The sequence below is a fragment of the Lissotriton helveticus genome, chromosome 1_2 (genome assembly GCF_964261635.1).
Source record: "Lissotriton helveticus chromosome 1_2, aLisHel1.1, whole genome shotgun sequence".
Taxonomy (NCBI): Eukaryota; Metazoa; Chordata; class Amphibia; order Caudata; family Salamandridae; genus Lissotriton; species Lissotriton helveticus.
In genome coordinates, this window is record NC_136058.1 from 213,135,440 (window position 1) to 213,157,416 (window position 21,977).

Here is a 21,977-nt window from a genome sequence, read left to right on the forward strand (position 1 = left end):
CCCCCTCCCCTTTTTGACTGATGGTTCAAACCACCGATCCTTTCCTTTGCCCTTTTAACGAAACTTTGGACTGCCTCCTCCCCCTCCCCCCCCCCGCGGCGCCCCACGCCGTTATTTGCTGGGCGGCAACTTACTAGACATCACCTTTGTGCCATCCAGATTTCAGCGCGTTCTGCTGCCTTGGAACTATTCGCACAACAGACCGCTACTGACAACCCACCCCCCGGGACGCCCCACGCCGGATACCCAAATCAGTGCGGCACCCAGGCAACATCTTCTGAATTTTCATAATTTGAAAGAACTAGTAACATGTCCTCATCAGGAATTTCCTCTTCAATCATCTCATCAGGAATCTCCTCATGAAAAGTCTGCAATGATGATTCTTGTAACTCTATGGTCTCCAAACATTCGATAAATTCGCCATCAAGAGATTGATCAAAAAAATCATTCAAGTCATCTCCTCCTTGTGAGAATATTTCATTATTGGTGCTGTCAATTTCATTAAATGTAGTGGATAATTCAAAAGAAATTGCCACGGTCTCTTCATTGTTTAAATGTTTTTACTGTTTTTGTTTTGTTGTATATATTTATAAGTTATTAAAGTTTTATATTCCTACTACTTTGTTGGAGTGCTATATATTTTTAATGTGACACATAATTGTAAAAACTTTGATGTACAAAGAGTCATCCCTGGAATCTTCCGCTTCAGGCTCGGTCCCCTCCCCAATCACAATACAGGATGGTTTTCAGATAGTAGGAACGCGTGTGGTTTGACGGATCTCATCGGGTGTGGGCTTTGATCTACTATAACTCCTTTGAAGAGTGGTGATTCTTTACAGCTGGGGCCATAAACTACATCTGCAGGGCTAGCTGATAGCCTGGACAATCGGACACAGAGGAAGAGGAGTGTCAGAGGGTGCGGTAGTGAATAGGGCGAAAGGGAGGTGTCGGGCGGGCACAGAGTGTGATTCTCAGGGAAGAGCAGCGCAGATGGGGGGAGGTTTATTGCCGATGCATAAGACAGAGAGCGGGGGTGACCAGTGCCTGGGGAAGATGCTTGCGAGGGTGGGGAGCCATGCTACGGATCAACAGCGTGCAGAGAGTGGGTCTGGTCAAGGCATCTAAAATGGCTGCCGTGCACGACAAAAGTGTGGCATTTCAAAAAAGGCAAGATGGCGCAGACAATGTTTTTCAACACTTCCTCATTTCCTTCGAATCGAACGTTAACAGACGTTGGTGCATATTACCAAAGTTAAGCGATATTTATAGCTAAGGATGCTTAGCAACGAATTTTTTACCGCTAAGCATCGTCAAATATTATCGCAGATAAACCTTGCTATTATCAAGGTTTATCGCAAATGCTATAAAAAACGGCCGCAATGCATGAATATCGCTAAAAAGTCAGCGATATTCATGCATTACCGAGCTAATGCTCTTAGCCATGTTATCCACCTCCCATTGGATAACATGGCTAAGAACTGCTCAGGGCAGGTGTTAGTTTTTGGAGATATTCGCGCTTAGCGCGAATATCTCCAAAAGTTGGTAATAGGAGATAGATATCTTGCATGTTGTAATGCAAGTTATTGTGGTATATGGAACTCATACCATAATCTCTCAGGAAAACAGAAACTGATCCTTTTGGGACCGCCTGAGAAGGCCTAGGGGGTGAGGGGTACTCTACTTTGCCCCCTTTTCACGTTCCGAACTATTTTATTTTACTCTCTTCTGTAATTACACAAAATGGCAGCGATAAGATGCATCAGACACAGACAGTGAGAGAAAGGAGGCCGGAGATGAAGAAGAGATGTCAAATACACATTGGAGATAATATAGTGGGAGAAGGAAAGTAAATATGAGTAAACTTACCATGTAACATAAAAATGTTGCACTCTATACTATAAGTCTCATTTTATACTACAATCACTTCGCTACAACCTCATAAATTAAAAATAAAAATGAATAATGTCTCAAACTATTTTTGATTTCTAAATATAAATTTATTCTTCTGAATTTTCAAAATTTGAAAGAACTAGTAACATGTCCTCATCAGGAATTTCCTCTTCAATCATCTCATCAGGAATCTCCTCATGAAAAGTCTGCAATGATGATTCTTGTAACTCTATGGTCTCCAAACATTCGATAAATTCGCCATCAAGAGATTGATCAAAAAAATCAATCAAGTCATCTCCTCCTTGTGAGAATATTTCATTATTGGTGCTGTCAATTTCAATAAATGTAGTGGATAATTCAAAAGAAATTGCCACGGTCTCTTCATTGTGAGCCATTTTATTTTGAAATTGCTTGCTGTAAATTGCAGAAAAAAATAATCACTTTCATTTATCGTTTTTAGTAATACATAATATAAAACTAACTTTATCAAGTATTTAGTATAACAGAAGGACTGTAAATAAATAACAGAAAACATTTTTCAAATTATCTTAAAGTGTACAACATAGTTCCCCTTACAAATTAACAACTCACCTTTTTAAAAGTAGGAGAAGTGTTAGTACTGTGTAAATCAAACACCAGAAATTGAGCACCAACAATTCCTCACAAATATACCTCAGACAGTAGTATCACAAAATGGCTGTGGTTTCCTCTCATTTTAGATATATACATAACCAATTAACTTTCATCACACACAAATACAAAACCAAAGTAACATTTTAATTGGTTCTAAATTTCAACACTTTCAAATGTGTTTTCCCCATGCAATTTTCCATAGGACATTTAGATACGTCTACAGCCTGAATGGCTGAACGGAATTACACCAAACTTGGCAAAATGGTACATCAAACCTAAGAGGTCAGGGAGGATCTAATATGCCCCCTTATGGTCATTTGCCCCTTCGCTTTGGCCTCCTCTTGTCTCTCGATCCTACCGAGAGGCAAGATGGCGGCCGCTACGGACTGTTTGGAATGTTTACAGACGCCGGAGAACCAATCAGCTTCGCAAAGCTCCGTAACGCGAAAAGTACGCGAAGCGGAGCGCTGTTACAGATATATATCTTTTTTTGAACGTTAATTTCTCAAAATCCACTGGAGCACATATATTGAGACCTAGCAAAGGCACATCGGGCTACCAGTCCCTAATATTTTGCCAAGTTTCGTGCAAATCCATTCAGCCGTTCGATTATTATTATTTTCTTTTTTTTTGCCCCGCGGGGCCCTTTTAAAACCTCCACATCAAACCTAGGGGGTCAGGGAGGATCTACTATGCCCCCTTATGGTCATTTGCCCCTTCGCTTTGGCCTCCTCTTGTCTCTCGATCCTACCGAGAGACAAGATGGCGGCCGCTACGGACTGTTTGGAATGTTTACAGACGCCGGAGAACCAATCAGCTTCGCTTCACAAAGCTCCGTAACGCGAAAAGTACACGAACTGGAGCGCTGCCCGGTCCGCTGTTACAGATATATATCTTTTTTTGAACGTTAATTTCTCAAAATCCACTGCAGCACATATATTGAGACCTAGCAAAGGCACATCGGGCTACCAGTCCCTACAATTTTGCCAAGTTTCGTGCAAATCCATTCAGCCGTTCGGGCTAAAAGTGAGGCCAACCGCCCTATGGAAAACTCAATGTTAAAAACACGTTTTGGGACCCCCCTTTTTTCTCAGCCCCCCCTTGACAAACCCCCCCAAATTTTCAGTGGCTGCTCAGAAACAAAATGTTCCATTTTCCTGAAAATTTCAGCCAATTCCGTCCACAAACGCCAAAGTTATTAGACATAGAATTTTCAAAAATCCCATAGAGAAAAAATCCTAACTATATATACCTACTGGCGACCGCCAGTAGGTAATATATACACATACATATATAAACATATATAATCTGCATATCTATATAAATACAAATATAAATGCATGCATACATATGCATATATGCATACATATGCATGTTATTTACATGAAAGTTTGAAAAACACTATTAAAAGCAAAGCTAAAAAGCCACCTCATTACAAACAGAATGGCTTTAACTTAAATGAGGGCGAGATCTATTGCATTTTCAATGCTTGTTTACTTTGGTTCCATCAAGAAGGCATTCAGATGTGTCACACATTTGCCATAAATTCTGAATGTTAGCACTCTAGTTCCTCATTATATCACTGTAGTAAAGCTACTGCTCACCAGGGAAGTCTGCTGCTGGTATTCAAAGTGCATGTTTCAGTCTGCATGTCAGAATTATTTTAATGAATTAGAAGAGGATTTGAGAAGTCACTCAAAATGTGCCCTCATTTTTCTTTCTGAAGCACTAATCATACTTTCGATGGCAAAATGAACCCCCTCATTTTGTTCCTTTTTAAATTAAATGTTTTCAGACTTACCGCTTCATTCCAATCATGATGGCTTCTGTTGTTGCATACTTTTGTCATAAGTAAGACTGTTAGCGCTCTAGTTGTTCTTTAGAACACTCTGGTACATTCTGTCATTGGGCTATACTTGGGCTACATCTGGGTGATATGTGGGCTACATTTGGGCTCTTTTGTCTCTGGTGGCCATCTTGGGAGACTGCATGTCAGACTTTTTTATTGAAATAGAATAGGATTTGAGAAGTCACTCAAAATGTGCCCTAATTTTTCTTTCTGCAGCACTAATCATACTTTCTATGGCAAAATATATCCTCATATTGTTCCTTTTTAAATTAAATGTTTTAAGAGTTACCACTTCATTCCAATCAAGATGGCTTCTGTTGTGCCATACTTTTGTCATAAGTAAGACTGTTAGCGCTCTAGTTGTTCTTTAGAACACTCTGGGACATTCTGTCATTGGGCTATACTTGGGCTACATCTGGGTGATATTTGAGCTACATTTGGGCTTTTTTGTCTCTGGTGGCCATCTTGGGAGACTGCATGTCAGAATTTTTTAATGAAATAGAATATGATTTGAGAAGTCACTCAAAATGTGCCCTAATTTTTCTTTCTGCAGCACTAATCATACTTTCTATGGCAAAATGAACCCCCTCATTTTGTTCCTTTTTAAATTAAATGTTTTCAGACTTACCACTTCTTTCCAATCAAGATGGCTTCTGGTGTGCCATACTTTTGTCATAAGTAAGACTGTTAGCGCTCTAGTTGTTCTTTAGAACACTCTGGGAAGCTGCAGTAGAACACAAAGGAATCAACTGACAGTCTCTGTCCTTGTTGGATGTACATGTTTTACTGAGAATGTCAGACTTCATTCTCACATGACTGAGAAAGATAATGTGAATTTACAGAAAATATGCTTTCAGTTTAGCTTATAGATCCCCTTCCAAACCACTGTGGGAAAAGCATGAGATAATAGTTTTCTTTCAAGCATGATTCATGATATCCCAGCAGAAGGCTTTTTCACATGGTAAAATCACCTTAGAACACACCACAATTCCTAAAATGAGTATGGTACCATCAACAAATGATTTATAATGTAACTAAAGTCCTAAAACCTTCTATTAACTGCAATGCTTTTTAATGAGGTGCCATCATGTATATTGGTCCCAAGATGGCTGCCAACACTTCTTGGATGAAGAATTTGCCTTGGGGGTCCTTGTGGACCCCCTGAGCAGGCCTAGGGGGTCAGGTTGATTCTACCCTGCCCCCTTTTTGAGTTCTACACGTTTGTTTTTCTGCTTTCCTGTGCCTCAGTCTACTGAGGCACAAGATGGCTGCCAACACTTTCTGGTTTGGAGTGTTGACAGACATTGGCAGCCAATCAGAATGCAGCTCATTCTCGGAAAGGTAAGCGTACAGTAAGCTTACACGTAAGCTGCTATAGATATATATATATTTTTCTCTTTTGATTTTCTCAGGAACTACTGGAGGGACTTTCACCAAATATAGCAAAGGCACATCTGCGTACCAGTCCCTACAATTTTGCAAAGTTTGGCGTAATTCCGTTCAGCGGTTCGGGCTGTAGCCGTGTCAGAACGTCCTATGGAAATTAACATGGGGAAAACACGTTTTGGGACCCCCATTTTTTTCCAGCCCCCACTTCACGAATCCCCCCAAAACTTCCAGGGAAGGAGCAGAGCGGAGCTGGCCAAAATTTTGGAAAATTACACACAAATTCCTCAACCGGCGCCAGAGTTATTCCCAATAGAATGTTGCGGATTTCCTATGGTAGCCAATCCTAACTATAACTACCTACTGGCGACCGCCAGTAGGTAATATATATATATATATATATATATATATATATATAAAACCGAAGGTTACCAGGATGTTATAGTTAGGAAATTCTCTGAAAAAACAGAGGTTACAGAGACGTTATAGTTAGGCTCAAATTTCACTCATAGAAAAACAGTGAAATTCAGCAGTTATAGTTACCTAAACTAACTATAACTTTTGCCCTGCAAACCAACTGCTTATGACCTTGCATATTACATCACTCTTGACAATTGTCAGAAACTCAGGCCTGTTCAGTCCCACTGCAGTAGTTCAAGCAGCTCTGCGTCTCATTGACATAATGTCAGAGATTATTTTATCAGATATGGCATGACCATTGGGCCAGTACTTGCGTGGACATGCTAAAGGGTTTCCCCAATTTTGACAACTCCTGTGGCCGGCAAAGGACATTTTCTGTGATACTGAAGATATTCTTTCAGGCCAATGAGACACCCTATGGCAGCCCATACAGGGGTGCATTTCTGGAAGAGTGGACAGACAAATAACCATCTGTGGGTCACTATTTGTTATCCATATCAGGTCTGATAAATACATATTGAAGGCTGGATTGTTAACATCTACAATTGCTGAATTACATCAAACAGACTAGTACGGATAAAGACAATTGACAAACACTGATTAACATTGCACTTATTGATGCATTCTGTGAAGGGACCAGCAGTTCTCTCACCATGCCAATTAGCAATCCTCCATTAGGAGCACTATTTGATGTATTTAATTATAACAGTCTGAAGGGTGTCTGTGTTTTTCAAACAAGCATTGAGAAAGGCTGACAGCCGAAACATGACTGCTGACCGAAATACAATTGAATGGAATATTTGAACCCCACGAGTGCCTCTTTTCCATTGGGAATATTTGGTGATATATTAGTGAGTCATCATCACTTAGGGAGCACCCACTGTGAAGAAAGTTCTGCAGCTATTGATGGAGCTGAAGAAATGTATATATTAAATATATATCAACAATTCTCCAATGAAAGAATGGGAAGGTTATAAGTAAGTTCTTATTTCATTCAGCTTATTTCATGGCAAGTTGTCCAAACAAAAGTAGTATCAACGTGTTTCAGCCTCCACTGAGACCTTGTTCACGATAACACTTGTGATGTGGTCTTAACCAATAATATACATTGTCAGATGGTATTACCCATTTGCACAATTAGTATAGCTGGAGTGCAAATTGATAGAATGGTTCATTTTTGTGCATGGTATACCACCATGAATAGGAGAATGTTTGACAAATTACGGCCTGGTAGACAATTGCACAAATCTGATGCTGGCCTGGATAATTATTCGGGCTATATACTTCCAGTGCAAGATTTCATAAGGGCTTATATAGAATGTTGTGATAAACTGTGTCATGGTAAGGTTTATATGGCCACTAAAGGTGCTATGATTTCGGGTTGGCCCCATACAATGGAGCTGGGTATAATAGATCTCAGTGTTTACCCCACAGTGTATTCTGCATGTGATGAAATACAGGCAGCAAATGTGAGGAATGAAGGGTATCGGGATTTAAAAAACAAAATCCTGATGTGTTCAGTGACGTTTGGGCAAACTTAAAGGGTTCGAGCACAAAAACATGTTGAGTGATAATGTTGTGCCAATTAGACCGAAACTGAGGAATGGGCCTTTGAATTATAGATAAAAGTTGAGAGGGATGCTACAAAATCTATGTAAAAAATAGATAATCAAACCCATTGAAAGTTCTGATTGGCTTTCACCAGTTGTGATATTGTTGACGATCAACAGTGAGTTAAGACTTTGTGTAGATTTGACATGCTTGAATAAGGCTATTTGGGTAGACACGTTTCCAGTGCCTAATTCATAGGAATTTATGTTTTCAATTGATGATACTATTATTTTTTCCACAATTTATGTTACGAGTGCTTATCACCAAATTAAGTCGGATGATGAATCTAAGCACTGCACACCATTCATAACACCAGAAGAGATGTTCCTATACAAAAGAATGCCATTCGGTCTTGCAAGTGCTTCTGCTGAATTTTGAAAGGTGTAAAAGGTGCAAAATTATTTCAAGATGATATTCATATTTTTGGTAGGGATCAATACAATCAATATCTGAATCTAGAACTGGTTTTGTCAACACATATGAGGAATGGCTTAGCTATAAAAAGAGAGAAATGTGTTTTTAGAAAACAGCAAATTGAATATTTGGGCCATGAAATATGGAATTTGTCCTAAAGTAAGCCATGTGGCAGTGATTGTAAATGCACCAGACCCCAAAAACAAGGACCAACTAATGTTGTTTCTAGGGCTAACAGAATTGTATTAATACTTTGTGCAGAACTATACCACAAAAGCAACGCATCTATGAATGTTACTGAAGAGAAATGCTAAATCTTGTTGGTCCCAAGATCAAACAAAATGTTTCAGGGCAATTAAGAATGACATTTTTCAAACACCGTGTTTAAAATCATTTGTCATGGGAGTGGACTGCATAGTATTGGTAGATGCCATTGGGTATGGGATTGGTGCAGTATTGTCTCAAAAAATGAGCGATTTGATGTATAACGGCATATGCATCTCATACTTTGTCTCCAATGGAGCATGACCGCCAAATCCGTTCCGCTCGCGGATTTCACGGATTTTCGGTAAATCCGCAATCCGCGAACTCCCGCGAATTTACCGAAAATCCGCGAATCCGCGAGCGGCGGATTCGGGGGGCAAAAGTTCAAGCCTTCAAGCTTGAAGTTGTAACTATTTTAGGATGGCGCCGGCAAGCTGCCAGCGCCATCCTAAAATAGTTACTAAGTCAGCTAAGTTAGCTTCAACAGGAAGCACTAATAGATAAAATAAAGCAGGTGCTCGAGCACCTGCTTTATTTTATCTATCTGTGCTTCCTGATCGGTCTCTGACCTTTTATACACACAAGAGGCATGTGCACTCGCATGGAAGCCCCGCACATTTGGTCCCGCTCACACACTCGCGGTGTGCACCGTCTTCCCGCCATTGACCCACTATGATGGACAGCTCACCCAAGGGACCCCTACGCCCTTCGGCACGATTGCATAGTAACACACACATGGTCGCTGGAACATTCATCAGCCCAAAAACAATCGTGCGCGTCATTGAGGCTGGGCAGGTGTGCCTTCTTCCCAAATCTACCGTCAAAAATCAGCTGTGATGCTGGATAGAGGCCTTTGTATCCTTGACTTTCACGAGCGCAATCCCTTTGCTGTTCCTGTGACCAGGAGCTTCTGTCTCTTCATCTACTGCTCTGATCGGTCTCAGACCTTTTATACACACAAGAGGTATGTGCACTCGCATGGAAGCCCCGCACGTTTGGTCCCGCCCACACACTCGCGGTGTGCACCGTCTTCCCGCCATTGACCCACTATGATGGACAGCTCACCCAAGGGACCCCTGCGCCCTTCGGGGCGATTGCATAGTAACACACACATGGTCGCTGGAACTAGTTGAAGCTCAAATTCAGTGACTCATTCATCAGCCCAAATCCGCAAATCCGCAAAATCCGCGGATTTTGCCGATCCACGATCCGCAAATCTGCAAAATTCGCGGATCGTGGATCCGCAAAATCCGCCCATGCTTAGTCATTTTTCTGTCATTAAGAAGGAGTTACAGGCAGCTAAGCTACGTGGGCTGTGGAATGGTTCAGGTTATATGTATGGGGGGTATGAAGTCCAAAATTTGCACAAGTCACAAGCCACTATTAAATTCATTGTTGTGTTGAACGACGGAGAGAAGTAATAACAACATTTTTCCAAAGTAGTGGATGTGGGAAATGGAGAAGGATGTGGTTCTGAAGGTGATAAATAATATATTTCAGCATTTTGGCCTAGAGAATCTCAATTGCTTGGAGAATGCAGTGCAGTTAGGAACATTCAAGTTGAGCTGTCCATATGCAATAATATTGTGTTGAGAGGAGACAAGATTGTACCCTGAGTGGTGTGCATGAGAGTATCATCAAAATAAGACACAAGGTACATGGAGGGATGTCAAGTAAAAGGAGAAAAATAAAAGAGAACTTTTGGTGGCCGAAGTTAGATGCCATGATTGATTGGTGGGTGAGGAATTTTAAACATTGTAATGCAAGTGTTAAGGCTGTCATACCTTTCAGTGTACCCTTGACAACAGTGGAGTTACCGAATGGACCGTGGAGTAAGTTAGTCATAAGCTTTATGGGGCATTTCTCGACTTTGTCTGCCAGAGAAACATATGCCATATTACGTATTGATTATTACTCAAATTGGCTGGAATGACACATGGTGAACAAGTTTATAAATTATATGGTAATTGAATTTCTTGAGAATGCTTTTTGTGGGAGCATCTTCCTTAAGTTCTGTTATCTGATAATAGGGTGCAATTCATGTGAGACAGAATGCATTTATTTTTTTCATTTCAAAATCAAACATGTAAATGTTAAAAGAGATGTAGCACAGAAATGGAAGGCAACATCCCCACCTAGCATAGCGTGGTGGAAGAAGGCAATGAATAGGTTGATGGGGGCCGAAATTGTGGTCTTTCAGGCGAAGTGATGCCCACAGAAACACAGAAAAATCTGGTCCCGCTGGGCGACATATAGGGGCATAGACTTACACCCATTACCACATTCAGACTCTCATGAGTCCACTAGGTGATACATGGGCTATTATCCACTATCATAGTCTGACAAAACAGACTGCTAACAGACACGTTTTTGACAAAACGCAATTAAGACTCTCTTGGTGGGTTTGTGTTGTTTGCTACCTTTTCGGCCTGGTGTTCTGCGCGTCAAGCTGTTTTTGAATGTTAAAACCAGGTACTGTATGTCTTTTGCCCAATATGTATTATTTTTGCAGGGCTCTGCCGACTCCTTACCTTCCAAAACAAATACAATTTGTTGTAAAAAAACCATCAAATGTTTCCTTATACCAACAAGAAGGTAATGGTCAAGTTGAATGCTTAATTATGTCATAAAATGAACTATCCAACTAGCTTTGAAATCAAGGTTGTCATGCATGAAAACCCTTTCACAACATGTTATTGTCCTACAGACTTACTACTCATTTTGTGACAGGCAGTATGCGTTTTGGGTTTTTGAGAGTGAGAAAACTACCTTCCAAGTTGGTTTCATCGTGGTTAACAAGTAAAAATGTAGTAGAGTCTGATACACTTGGTAATCAAGAAATAAGAAGGAAGGTAGAATTGTTCCAAGAAAAACCAAATGTAGTCAGAATGTTTATAAGAAAATAATAAGAGTGGGACAGAATGTACGAGTGAGAAAACCAGGATTTGTAGAGAAGGGGGCATCACTATGGTCAATACCTTTGAAAGTTATCAAAGTTTTGGGTGGTGCAGTCAAATTGCAGTAAGGAAGAATGTGGAATTTACAACGTGTGAGTCTTTGTAATGTGAGGAATATGAGGAAATCCACTAATGGGAATTTCAGCTGCAGAGAAGTTGATGACTGTAGTGGTTATATGATGGGAAATGGCATATGTTGTATTGACTCGGAGTTTGTGTGTAGGTGAGAGAGATGAGAATTAGTATGGTGAGAAAGCAGTAGTTAAAGACAGACAAGAAGTACAAGACATAGAGGTACGTTGGAGTACAAAAGTGAAGAAATGACTGTCACTGCAATAGCTTTGTGATGGGATAGTATGACATTGTTGATTAGCTGGCTACATGTATTGTAAGATATGTTTTAGAAAATGTATTTGTGTTTTGTTATTTTCATTTAATATTGTGGTTAAAAATGTTGTTGGGTTGTGCTGTTAAGGGAAAGATGTGTGGGACACACACTGCCCTCGGTGGAATGTTGGTGGTGTTGAATGGAACAGTATAGGCAAGGAGATTTGGTGGGGTGGCAGTTGGAGTAGTTGTCATGTGGGTAGTGGTGAAGGATCCTGCGCCTCTACTGTTGTCCTTTCTACTTTGTTAATAAAGTAAGGTATAAGTACATACCAGTGTGCATCCCATCTTTCATTACAGGTACCCATAAAATACTAAAATACGCCAGTTATAGCTTAGTGACCAAATTATAACGTTTGCCCCGTCATGCATTGCTTATGACCTCATGCATTACATCACTCATGACAACTTAAATGAAATCCAATTCTATGCTAAAGTGTGCCCAAATCACCAGATAATATCCCACACAGCCTCCTATGATATGGAGTACGTTGGAGTAAAATATTTCTTTGTTTTATATTAAGGGTGCTCACTTTAACATGAAGATAAAGCTGCAAATATGATAATTTTCATTTCTCTCTGTATGTGGACTCCAATCTGAATTGATTTTCCTATTATGGTCTTGGATTAGGCTGTCAAGTTAAACTGTAGGCCCTCATTATGATGTCGGGCAGACTGCCACTAACAAGCCATCAGTGGCGATCCACCCAACATCCAGGGCAACAGCCCAACCACCGTATTATGATTCCAGCAGTCAGAGACAAAGGGTGTGGGGAAATACTGCCGCTTCCGACAGGCTCAAGGAGCCCGGAGGCGATACCTGCGCCGGCACCATAATAGGGATTAGGATGTTTTTTTCTCACAGCCTTTTCATGGCAGTCACACCACCAAGAAGAGGCTGTTGGAAAGGGACTTTAAGGGCCCCAAGCAGTTTCCCTGTTCCCTGTGGGCCACTGCTAAGTGGCCAGGGGGGCACATGCGGTGCCCTACCATACATCAATGCACAGTTTGCCAGGCACCACATGGTGCTTGGCACAAGATACATGGAAGTTTGAAAACATACTTTTTTCTATTGCGGCTTGTGCTGCGGCCCTTTACTGGGCCACAGCAGAAGCCACAGTAGAAAGAGACATGTGTCCGACCACCTACACAGTGGTCTTCTCTAAATACGGCAGGTACTACTTATCGGGCGGCCTCAATCCTGCTACAATGGTGGTCAGGAGCAATCGTAATGAGGCCCTAAGAGTGTCATAAACTAGAATGTGCATCTTTTGGAGCATTACTACCTGAGCTCCTTTGATATATAAACATATGAAAGTGTTTTTCTATTTATGGGGTAGTTTAGGCCCTCTGCCTTTAATGTGACAGTAATGTTCATTTGAAAAGCTACCATTGCTACAAGTTAGAAGCAGTAATGCATCTCTAACATATTCTTTCCACGCCCTGTAATCTCTAACATTAATTGGTGGGACTGTCAAGAATGCATCCACTCGAGCCAATCCTACTTCAATTTCCACATAGTGACCTTATCCATATTTTTAACCATTTGTATTCCAATCATGGGCTACCTGGTATAGTAATTTTATGAACATAAGTTAATTGAAACTAACATTTATAACCAGCAACTTTCTAAGCAAAAGATAATAATCAAGCAAGGCTAATACAGTCATAAAAAGCTGTAAAACATGTAAAGCAAGTGGTAAATAGCACACCCATTATGTTCTGGTGGCTAGCTTCATGGGTAACTAAGGTTTCAGTGTCCCAGTAGCAGAGAAAAACCTGACTCCACTTCCTTGTGTGGTTTGTATGCATTGATGCTACCACAATTAGAACTTCTTGTGAACAGTTAGCATCAGAGATGCCTGACCACTTTAGAGTTTACATGCCACGCAAAGAAACATAAGTGTCAGCACCTCATCGTCACAGGTTTAATAGTGTTTGCTCTGCAGTCAGGGTAATTGTGAGTTCAGGTCATTCTTTATTCTGTCCTCTCCATGATGTTCACACTCTGTTTTGACCAAAGGCATTCATTTGCAAATTTCAGGAAGTTCCTTCTTACTAGGGTGGCTGCTGATATCTGTAATCAGTTTATTCTTCACTTGAAGTGCTTCATCGACACTAATCAGCTCTATGATCAAATTAGTAGACATTGTATAAGTGTGCAAAGAAAATCCTGTACAAAGATTTCATATTTATTGTGCTGGATCTCAGCAGGGATTCCCCTAATGCAAAGTTAACTTCACATTGACCTATTTTGCCCTTTATCTATTTTGTCCAGAAGATCTTGCTGTTGCTTTTCAAGTTCCACCACCCTGTTCTCTTGTTCATTTTATACTATCTAGGTCTGAAGATTTACTTGATTTTGTGAATTCCTGATGCAGAGACCTTACTTATTTCTGGAGTTCCTGTACTAAAAGGAGCATATCACGTATTGAGGCCAGTCCTTCCATGTCACCTGATGTCACCAATTTGAACTCCTCTGTTTGTATCTGTTTGGGTCCACTATTTTGGGCATAGATTTTAATATGACTGTCGTGTCCCTTATGTTAAGAGGTTTTGTTGTTTTAGACTGAATGACGACATGTCCAAAGTGCCTCTCCAGTGGGTTTATTCCAGGACCCACAGTTCATCTAAAGGTCTTGTGATTTATTTCTCCGCAGGGGGGCTCCCTCCATCCAGTCAATGTACTAAGGGCCTCATGCGTCAACATTTGGATTTGTGATTTCTAAATAGCGATTAGTAAGGAATCGCTATTTGGGAATCACACATCCTTATGCATGCAGTAATTGCAAAATAAATTGTGATTCCTTAACATTATCTATTTGCGGTTTTCAATTCGGAATCGCTATTATGTAATGATACTCCATTCATTCCTATGGGCCTACAGCCCCATAGGAATGAATGGCAATGCATTCGCAAATTGCGATTTCCAAATTGGTAATCACAAATTGTGAATGCAATTCCAAGGGTGCCAAGGGGCCTCAGGACCCCCTGCTGCACCCACCAAAAAAGGTAAGTGTGCACATGTGACACACACACATGCCATAAGGGCACATGTGTGTGCCTCTTGTCACTTTGAAAAATTCAGTTTTTTGCATTTTTCAAAGAATGTGCAAATTACCATCAACTTGAAGTTGATGGTAATTAGCATTTCCTAAATGCACAGTTTGCATTTAGGAAAGGCCTAATGCATCACTTTTAGGGAATCGCAAATTGCGATTCCCTAAATGCATTTGTAATTTAGGTAATTGCAGAAAATTGCGATTCCCTAATTTGCAAATGGAAATGGGTTCATGCATCAGAAAAGGGCTTTTTCTATTCGCAAACGGGCTGATTCTGCAAATCGGTCCGTTCGCGAATGGAACCAGCTGGATGCATGTGGCCCTTACTGTCTCATATGGAGAAAGTATCATGGAGTATTAGCCTCAATCTCATGAGGGGACAATGGATAATATCATGTGACTTTCTAAATCTGTGCAACAAGGGCATCACAAGCCCTGTCAATGTAATCCATTTTGCTTCATAAATGTTGGATTTAATGGGACTGATCATCTCTTCCTACTTTAGATGGTCCTTATGCATCATTTCCCTCTGTCTGAAGTTATTGCTGAGGATTTTGTCATGGTCCCAACTCCACACTGTTATTCCTGAGAGAAGCAGGTATTCAATTTCTGACCTAGTGCCACATGCCTACCTTATTTAGAGTGTCTGTTGCCTTCATATCATCACTCCAGGTCAGAATTATCAGACAGTAGTTGTGAGCATTTCCAACACCTGCCAGATGTCTTTGTCTGTCCTTCAGAGTCATGTGTATAGGCCAGCTGTTTCAGCCTTGCTTGGGGTTAGGTTTTAGAATCAAGGCTGTGGGGTTAGGTAGGTGGTAATGCCAGAGTGATCCATGATGGATGACCGCTGCACATCCCTGTTATTTTTCAGTGTTCAGAATGTAGCACTTTGCTTCCTTCACTCATTTCTTTACTAAGCTTGGGTTGCTAAGTTAGTCAGTCATCCACCCTGGGAACCTGCATGGCGGCTGACAAAGAGACATCTACATGAGTCCATATTGTAGTCACACCCCCTATTTCTTCCTTAGGGTTTACAAATGATTCACTATTCTTACCCTAGAAGGTGAGATTAAGTCCCATAAATTAATTTCTCCAAATGCTCTTTTATCCCTTCCTCCTTCCAGTAAATATCGGACCAAACATTCCTAGAGACTTGTTCGGATACCGGGACACATCTGTAAGATATTTACATCCATGTTCAAATATTTTAAATGGTAATAATTATGTCTTTCTTCAAATGTCTAATGCATTCCTACAAATCATAGACAGGCAAAGTGCACATGATAGAGATTGTAGATGACTCTCACCTTCAGGAAGCAATTCCATTATGAGTTTAGGATAAGCAATGTTGCTACAACCCACTTTAGTTCCACAAACATTGTAACAGATTTCTGGATCCACACAGGCAACTTCATCTGGCAACAAATAATATAATCGATTAAATGAAAGTTGAAAGTGCCCACATTTTATTTTCAAACGAAACAGACAATATATTTATGTTTTAATTGCTAAGAAATGGGGAAAGGAGTAATACTTCTGAAGGTCAAGGACAGGAATAACACATCGTATACTATGATTAACTTTGGGAAAAATGCAAACTATTGACAGAGATATTTTGTATTTATGATTACTTCTTTCAGAATAAAGCTAGTTACCAACGAGACCTGTGACATCATCAGTGACATCATAAATTCTGTCAACATCTATGGTAATTGTAAAGTAAAATTATAATCATGCACCCCTGCAATTAAGCATTACGACTTCATCAATCTCTGTGTGGGCCCAAATATTTAACCTTTTGCCCTCTATTGTTTACAATGAATTGAATGTAAGTTTCCTGGTAAAGGCTTAGAACTATTTGAAGGATGGAAAAGAGCATTGATGTAAATGTGTAAAGCAAGTATACATACTAACTAGCGATTTGTGCGTAATCCTAGCTAGTCTTCTCTTCAATTATCATTGGGCTGGATGGTTTTCAAGTGGTTAATGTGGCAGAAGCACCTCCTCTACCAGACCAGCAGCAGCCAGCCCAACCAATTTAGAATTGCCTGCTTGTTCAATGGCAATCTTTCATCCAAAGTGCATCCACAACAAGGCCAGGGTCTTTTCATAAACTCAGACAATGTAGGACAGCACTCAATGCCATGATGTCTTGGTAGATCAGACCACAGTTTGTGGTAGTATGTCAAAATATCAACTACAGAAACGTCGTTTTTTAAATTTTATTTTTACAGTTTGCCATTTCTATAGTTGATATTTTGACATACTACCAAAAACTGTGGACTAATCTACATTGGTGTTGGTGGTGTGATTAAAGAGTTTGATTATTCAACTTCTGGAGTGCGGCATAATTTCTTTGGTGTTAATATATATATATATATATGTTAATATATATATATACACACTCACTGACATCACCAACTGGATGACGGCGAATTTTCTCCAACTAAACGCCGGGAAAACGGAGATTCTCCTCCTGGGCAAAAACACCTCGTCCTGGGGTGACAACTGGTGGCCGGATGTGCTAGGCCCTCCCCCTACGCCTAAGGAATGTGTCAAAAACCTGGGAGTTTGGGTGGACTCTGCTTTAAAGTTCACGCACCACACCAAAAAAGTTGCCGCCACATGCTTTGGCGTCTTGCGTAACATCAGGCCCATTCTGAAGTTCTTTGATTGCCGCACGCGCCAACTTATCGTCCAGGCGACCATTCTCTCCAGACTGGACTATGCGAGCTCCCTTCTTTTGGGAGCGAATCTAGCTGAAATCACTAGATTGCAAAGAGTTCAGAATGCGGCCGCCAGGGCTCTGGTTGGTCTCCCGCGCCATTCCTCTATATCAGGAACCTTGAAGAAATTGCACTGGCTCCCGGTGGGCAAAAGGGTCCAGTTCAAAGCATTGTGCTTCGCTTTCAAAATTCTGAAAACCTCCTCCCCCCCAATGCTTCGCCCACTTCTGTCAGAGTACATCCCTAGAAGATTGCTCCGGACAGAGGGGCAGCATCTTGCGATCGTCCCCCGCACCAGACTGGCTAGAGTGGGCGGCCGCTCTTTCAGTTTCCTAGCGGCCAAGCTATGGAATAGTCTCCCTGTAGCTATCCGCGGGATTCAGGATCTCTTAGTCTTCAGAAAGGCTATCAAAACACACCTCTTTCAACAATAGTTCCCTTCTTAGCGTCTCCACCTCACTGTATTTTGTCCTTCCGCAGCGCCGGGACGCCCCTTTGCTGAGGCAGCCGTGCGCTATATAAATCACTATAGCATAGCATAGCAAAGAAATATTTATATATATATAATATATATAATATATATATATATATATAGTAATGTATTCTTGCATTCGTTTTATCAGGTACACAGGCACACACCCAAAGTGTTTCGGTATTTCGTTATACCTTGCTCACGGTCACGATTTTGACCGTGAGCAAGGTATTACGAAATACCGAAATGCGTTGGTTGGGGCCTGTGTTCCTGATAAAACGGATGCAAGAATAAATACATTTTGACAAACGACCTGCGAGAGTGCAACCCAGTTCTTTTGGAAATGAAGGATGTGATGTCATATGTAGCGGTCTGGTGTGTAAATATCACCATTTAGGAACGATGAAAATATTTGTGGACCTAGACATCTATTGTAAACATCAATGCAATCCAATCCAATAATATCAAAAATATTTTTATTATTTGTTTTAAATTTATAAATATACATTAGTAACGGTGAATACAAAACAGTTGAATAAAACAATTACATCCTCTGATATCAGTAATTGATTCAGACAATCACATTTCTGTTTTTTCAGTTGAAAGAGAACTAACAGGCTGGAGGTCATTGGGAGTAGGTAGGGGCTAAGAACATTGATGAGAACCAAATACCACTCTTGGAGTGCTCTTGCCACTTCCCTGAGGGTCACCACCTTGACGGACCCATCGGTGAGCACTTTGTTACTGCTTCGGACTTGGCCTGCGATATGCACGGTACTGGTTCCACCAATCCAAAGGAGTTCCTGGTTCTTTGTCAAAGGCAGGCATGCCTGCCGGGTTTCTGGAGTACAGCTGCAGGACAAGTTGGCTGTGGTGCAGGAGTTAGAAACAACAGGCAGGCTGGCAAGTTTGGAGGCAGGTCGGTCACATGTCCTCTTCTCCTTGTGGCTCTTCAGAGTTCTTTTTCTTCTTAGGTCAGCAGGATCTGAAGTTCAGGGACAAGGAGTGCCACCTAAATACTAAATGTAGGAGCTTTAAAGGGAGCAACAGGTAGTAACCAATGGGCTACCTACCTTTAGGGCAACTCAAACTCCTCTGACCACTTCTACTGGAAAGTAGGCATACGCCCAACCGTGGGCGGCTAATTCTCTTCAACCCAAGATGGATGAATTGGAAAAGAGGGGTCCATACCACCTGTCCCACCTTAGGCTAGGTGCTGTCTGAAAGTGGGCCCACCTCCTAATCTAACTAATTTTCCTGCCTGTCCTCCCACTAAAAGTGGAGCAGGACGAGGGGTTGGCATCCTCCACTAACTGGAGATGCCTGAGTTGCACTGAAAATGCACCAACAAATATTTCATTCTTGGACATTTTGAAATATTTATTACAAGCTTAATTCATTGATGAAGTTAACTTGTCCCTGCATAAAGCACCTGAGGGTCCATTTACATGACACCTGGTAGCTGAATAGTTGCCTTGAGGAGGTGTGAAATCTGCTCCGGAGGCAGATTTAAAGGCTTGGGTGTGCGGAGGTGTTTTCTGTTATTGTGGCAGATTTGACTATCTGGACTGTATCCATGAACTTGGTTAACTTCAAAGATGCTTATTCTATCCCAGGCAAATGTTAGCTGACACTTGGTTGTTCCCCAGGCAACCAGGCACCAAATCCCATTGAAAGAGGACTGCCACAGAAACTGTTCAGGGTAGCCTCACAGGGGTTGCTCATTTTCCCTACACTACTTCTGGGGTGGGTGCTGGAGCTCTGTCCAGAGGAAGGAAGGTTCTGCCATTTTGGTGTTAGAAAGAGGGGGGCTGTGGGATTGTTTGCAGTAGTTCAAAGACAAAATGCTAAAAAACTGTGTAGGGATTAGGGAGGAGTGAGGGGTTTCCTGCAACTACAGGCTGGTGCCATGTATAAATGTGGCATCTGCAGTACCCTCCTCAGAACTAAACCTGCTGGCTGTTAGGACAAAGATGTGAACACCAAGGGTCATAAGGCTGAAATCCTGTTCAAGCAACAGGGATGCAACAAGCTACTACCTTTTCTGCAACTGCCCAGCGGACCAGTTTCAACTGGAACTGCCCTGGACCCTTCAGCTGGCCTCTGGTTAATTGTGACCCCTAAGTGCTGTTCCCAAGGTCCTAGACCCTTGGATGGTGTCAAAGTTTACTCCTCCTAACATATCCTGAAACCTTTTGACTCCAAGAACATTCAGAGGATCGAGACCAGTCAACCAATCCGATCCAATAAAGGTGCACAGCTGCTGGTCCAAAGATTCAGGTTGCTTCCAATCTGCACCTTTCCACAACAGCAACTCTAGTTCAGCAGCACCTCAAAGAAAAGGTATCAGGCCTTGTGTAGCCCACTTTAGCTACAGCCTGCAGCCTTGTCCCACTTGAAAAATCTGAGCTCCAAAAAAGTGACTGGGTCTGAAGGTACAAAATTCAAATTTCTCTTGTTCAGGGTTTTTCTTTCAAAAGTCCAAGACTTCATGAGGCTTCGCCCTGTGAATATCCAACAATGTGGAGCCCTCTTCAGCTGCAGCCTCCTGTTCAGCCTCGCTGAGGATTTGCGACTTCTATTGCAGATACCAAGTCCAAAGTTACAACTTCTGACCAGTTTGAACCTGGTTTTGTGTACACTACCTGTTCTCCATCACAGTCAACTTTAATTTACATCCAGGGAACCTTAAACTTAGAGAATGCATACCCCGTCTCCCTATTACATGTACTTGATTTTTCTAAATGTGTTTGAGATTTTTCTTGTGTTTTGTTTTAACTTGTATTACTGTTTGGTTCTTCATGAATACTTTACACATTGCTACTAAGTTATGTCTCCAAGACACCGATATGACAGGATCTACTGGGGGGATATGATACACCTTAATTTTTCTAAATCCCAGCGGTGTGTTAATTATCACTGTTCCCTTAGGTCAAGGTGTATGTTCTATATAAAAAAACGTGTCAACAGGCCACTTCTCACTGTGAAACAAAAATATATAGGGCCCGATTCACAGAACTAACTTAAGACAAAATCCTAAACTTACTACCATTTTGCTATTCACTGAAGGCACCTACTCATTTTGGTATTCACAGAAGGCACTTACTCATTTCGGTGTTCACAGAAGTTAGTAGTCCTAACTTTAGGACTCCTAAATGTGTTCTGTGAATACCGAAAGTCTTAAAGTTAGGATTTTTCTCAATTTAGTAGTAGTAAAGTTAGGACTCCTAACTTTCGGACTCCTAAATACCTTCTGTGAATACCGAAAGTCTTAAAATTTGGATTTTTCTCAACTTTACTACTACTAAACTGAGAATATCTTAATTTTAAGACTTTCGGTATTCACAGAAGGCATTTAGGAGTCCTAAAGTTATGACTCCTAACTTTACTACTACTAATTTGAGAAAAATCCTAATTTTAAGACTTTGGGTATTCACAGAAGGCATTCAAGAGTCCTAAAATTAGGAGTCCTAACTTTACTACTACTAAATTGAGAAAAATCCTAATTTTAAGACTTTCAGTATTCACAGAAGGCATTTAGGAGTCCTAAAGTTAGGACTCCTAACTTTACTACTACTAAATTGAGAAAAATCCTAATTTTAAGACTTTCGGTATTCACAGAAGGCATTCAGGAGTCCTTAAGTTAGGACTCCTAACTTTACTACTTCTAAATTGATAAAAATCCTAATTTTAAGACTTTCGATATTCACAGAAGGCATTTAAGAGTCCTAAAGTTAGGACTCCTTACTTCTGTGAATACCGAAATGAGTAAGTGCCTTCTGTGAATACCAAAATGAGTAAGTGCCTTCTGTGAATAGCAAAATGGTATTAAGTTTCGGATTTTGTCTTAAGTTAGTTCTGTGAATCGGGCCCCATAGTGAGCAAAGAGAGAGTGCCTCACGG

At 41.0% G+C, this 21,977-nt stretch overlaps 1 protein-coding gene across 1 annotated transcript in view; it reads right to left on the bottom strand.

Annotated features, from left to right (window-relative positions):
* The window catches only part of LOC144799863 (sodium/glucose cotransporter 4-like), an 807,114-nt gene that overhangs the window by 309,032 nt on the left and 476,105 nt on the right, over positions 1-21,977 (bottom strand). Inside the window, exon 9 of the mRNA XM_078671455.1 lies at positions 16,184-16,291. Within this exon, the coding sequence (XP_078527581.1) occupies positions 16,184-16,291 (108 nt within the window). The remainder of the gene's footprint in view (positions 1-16,183; positions 16,292-21,977) is intronic.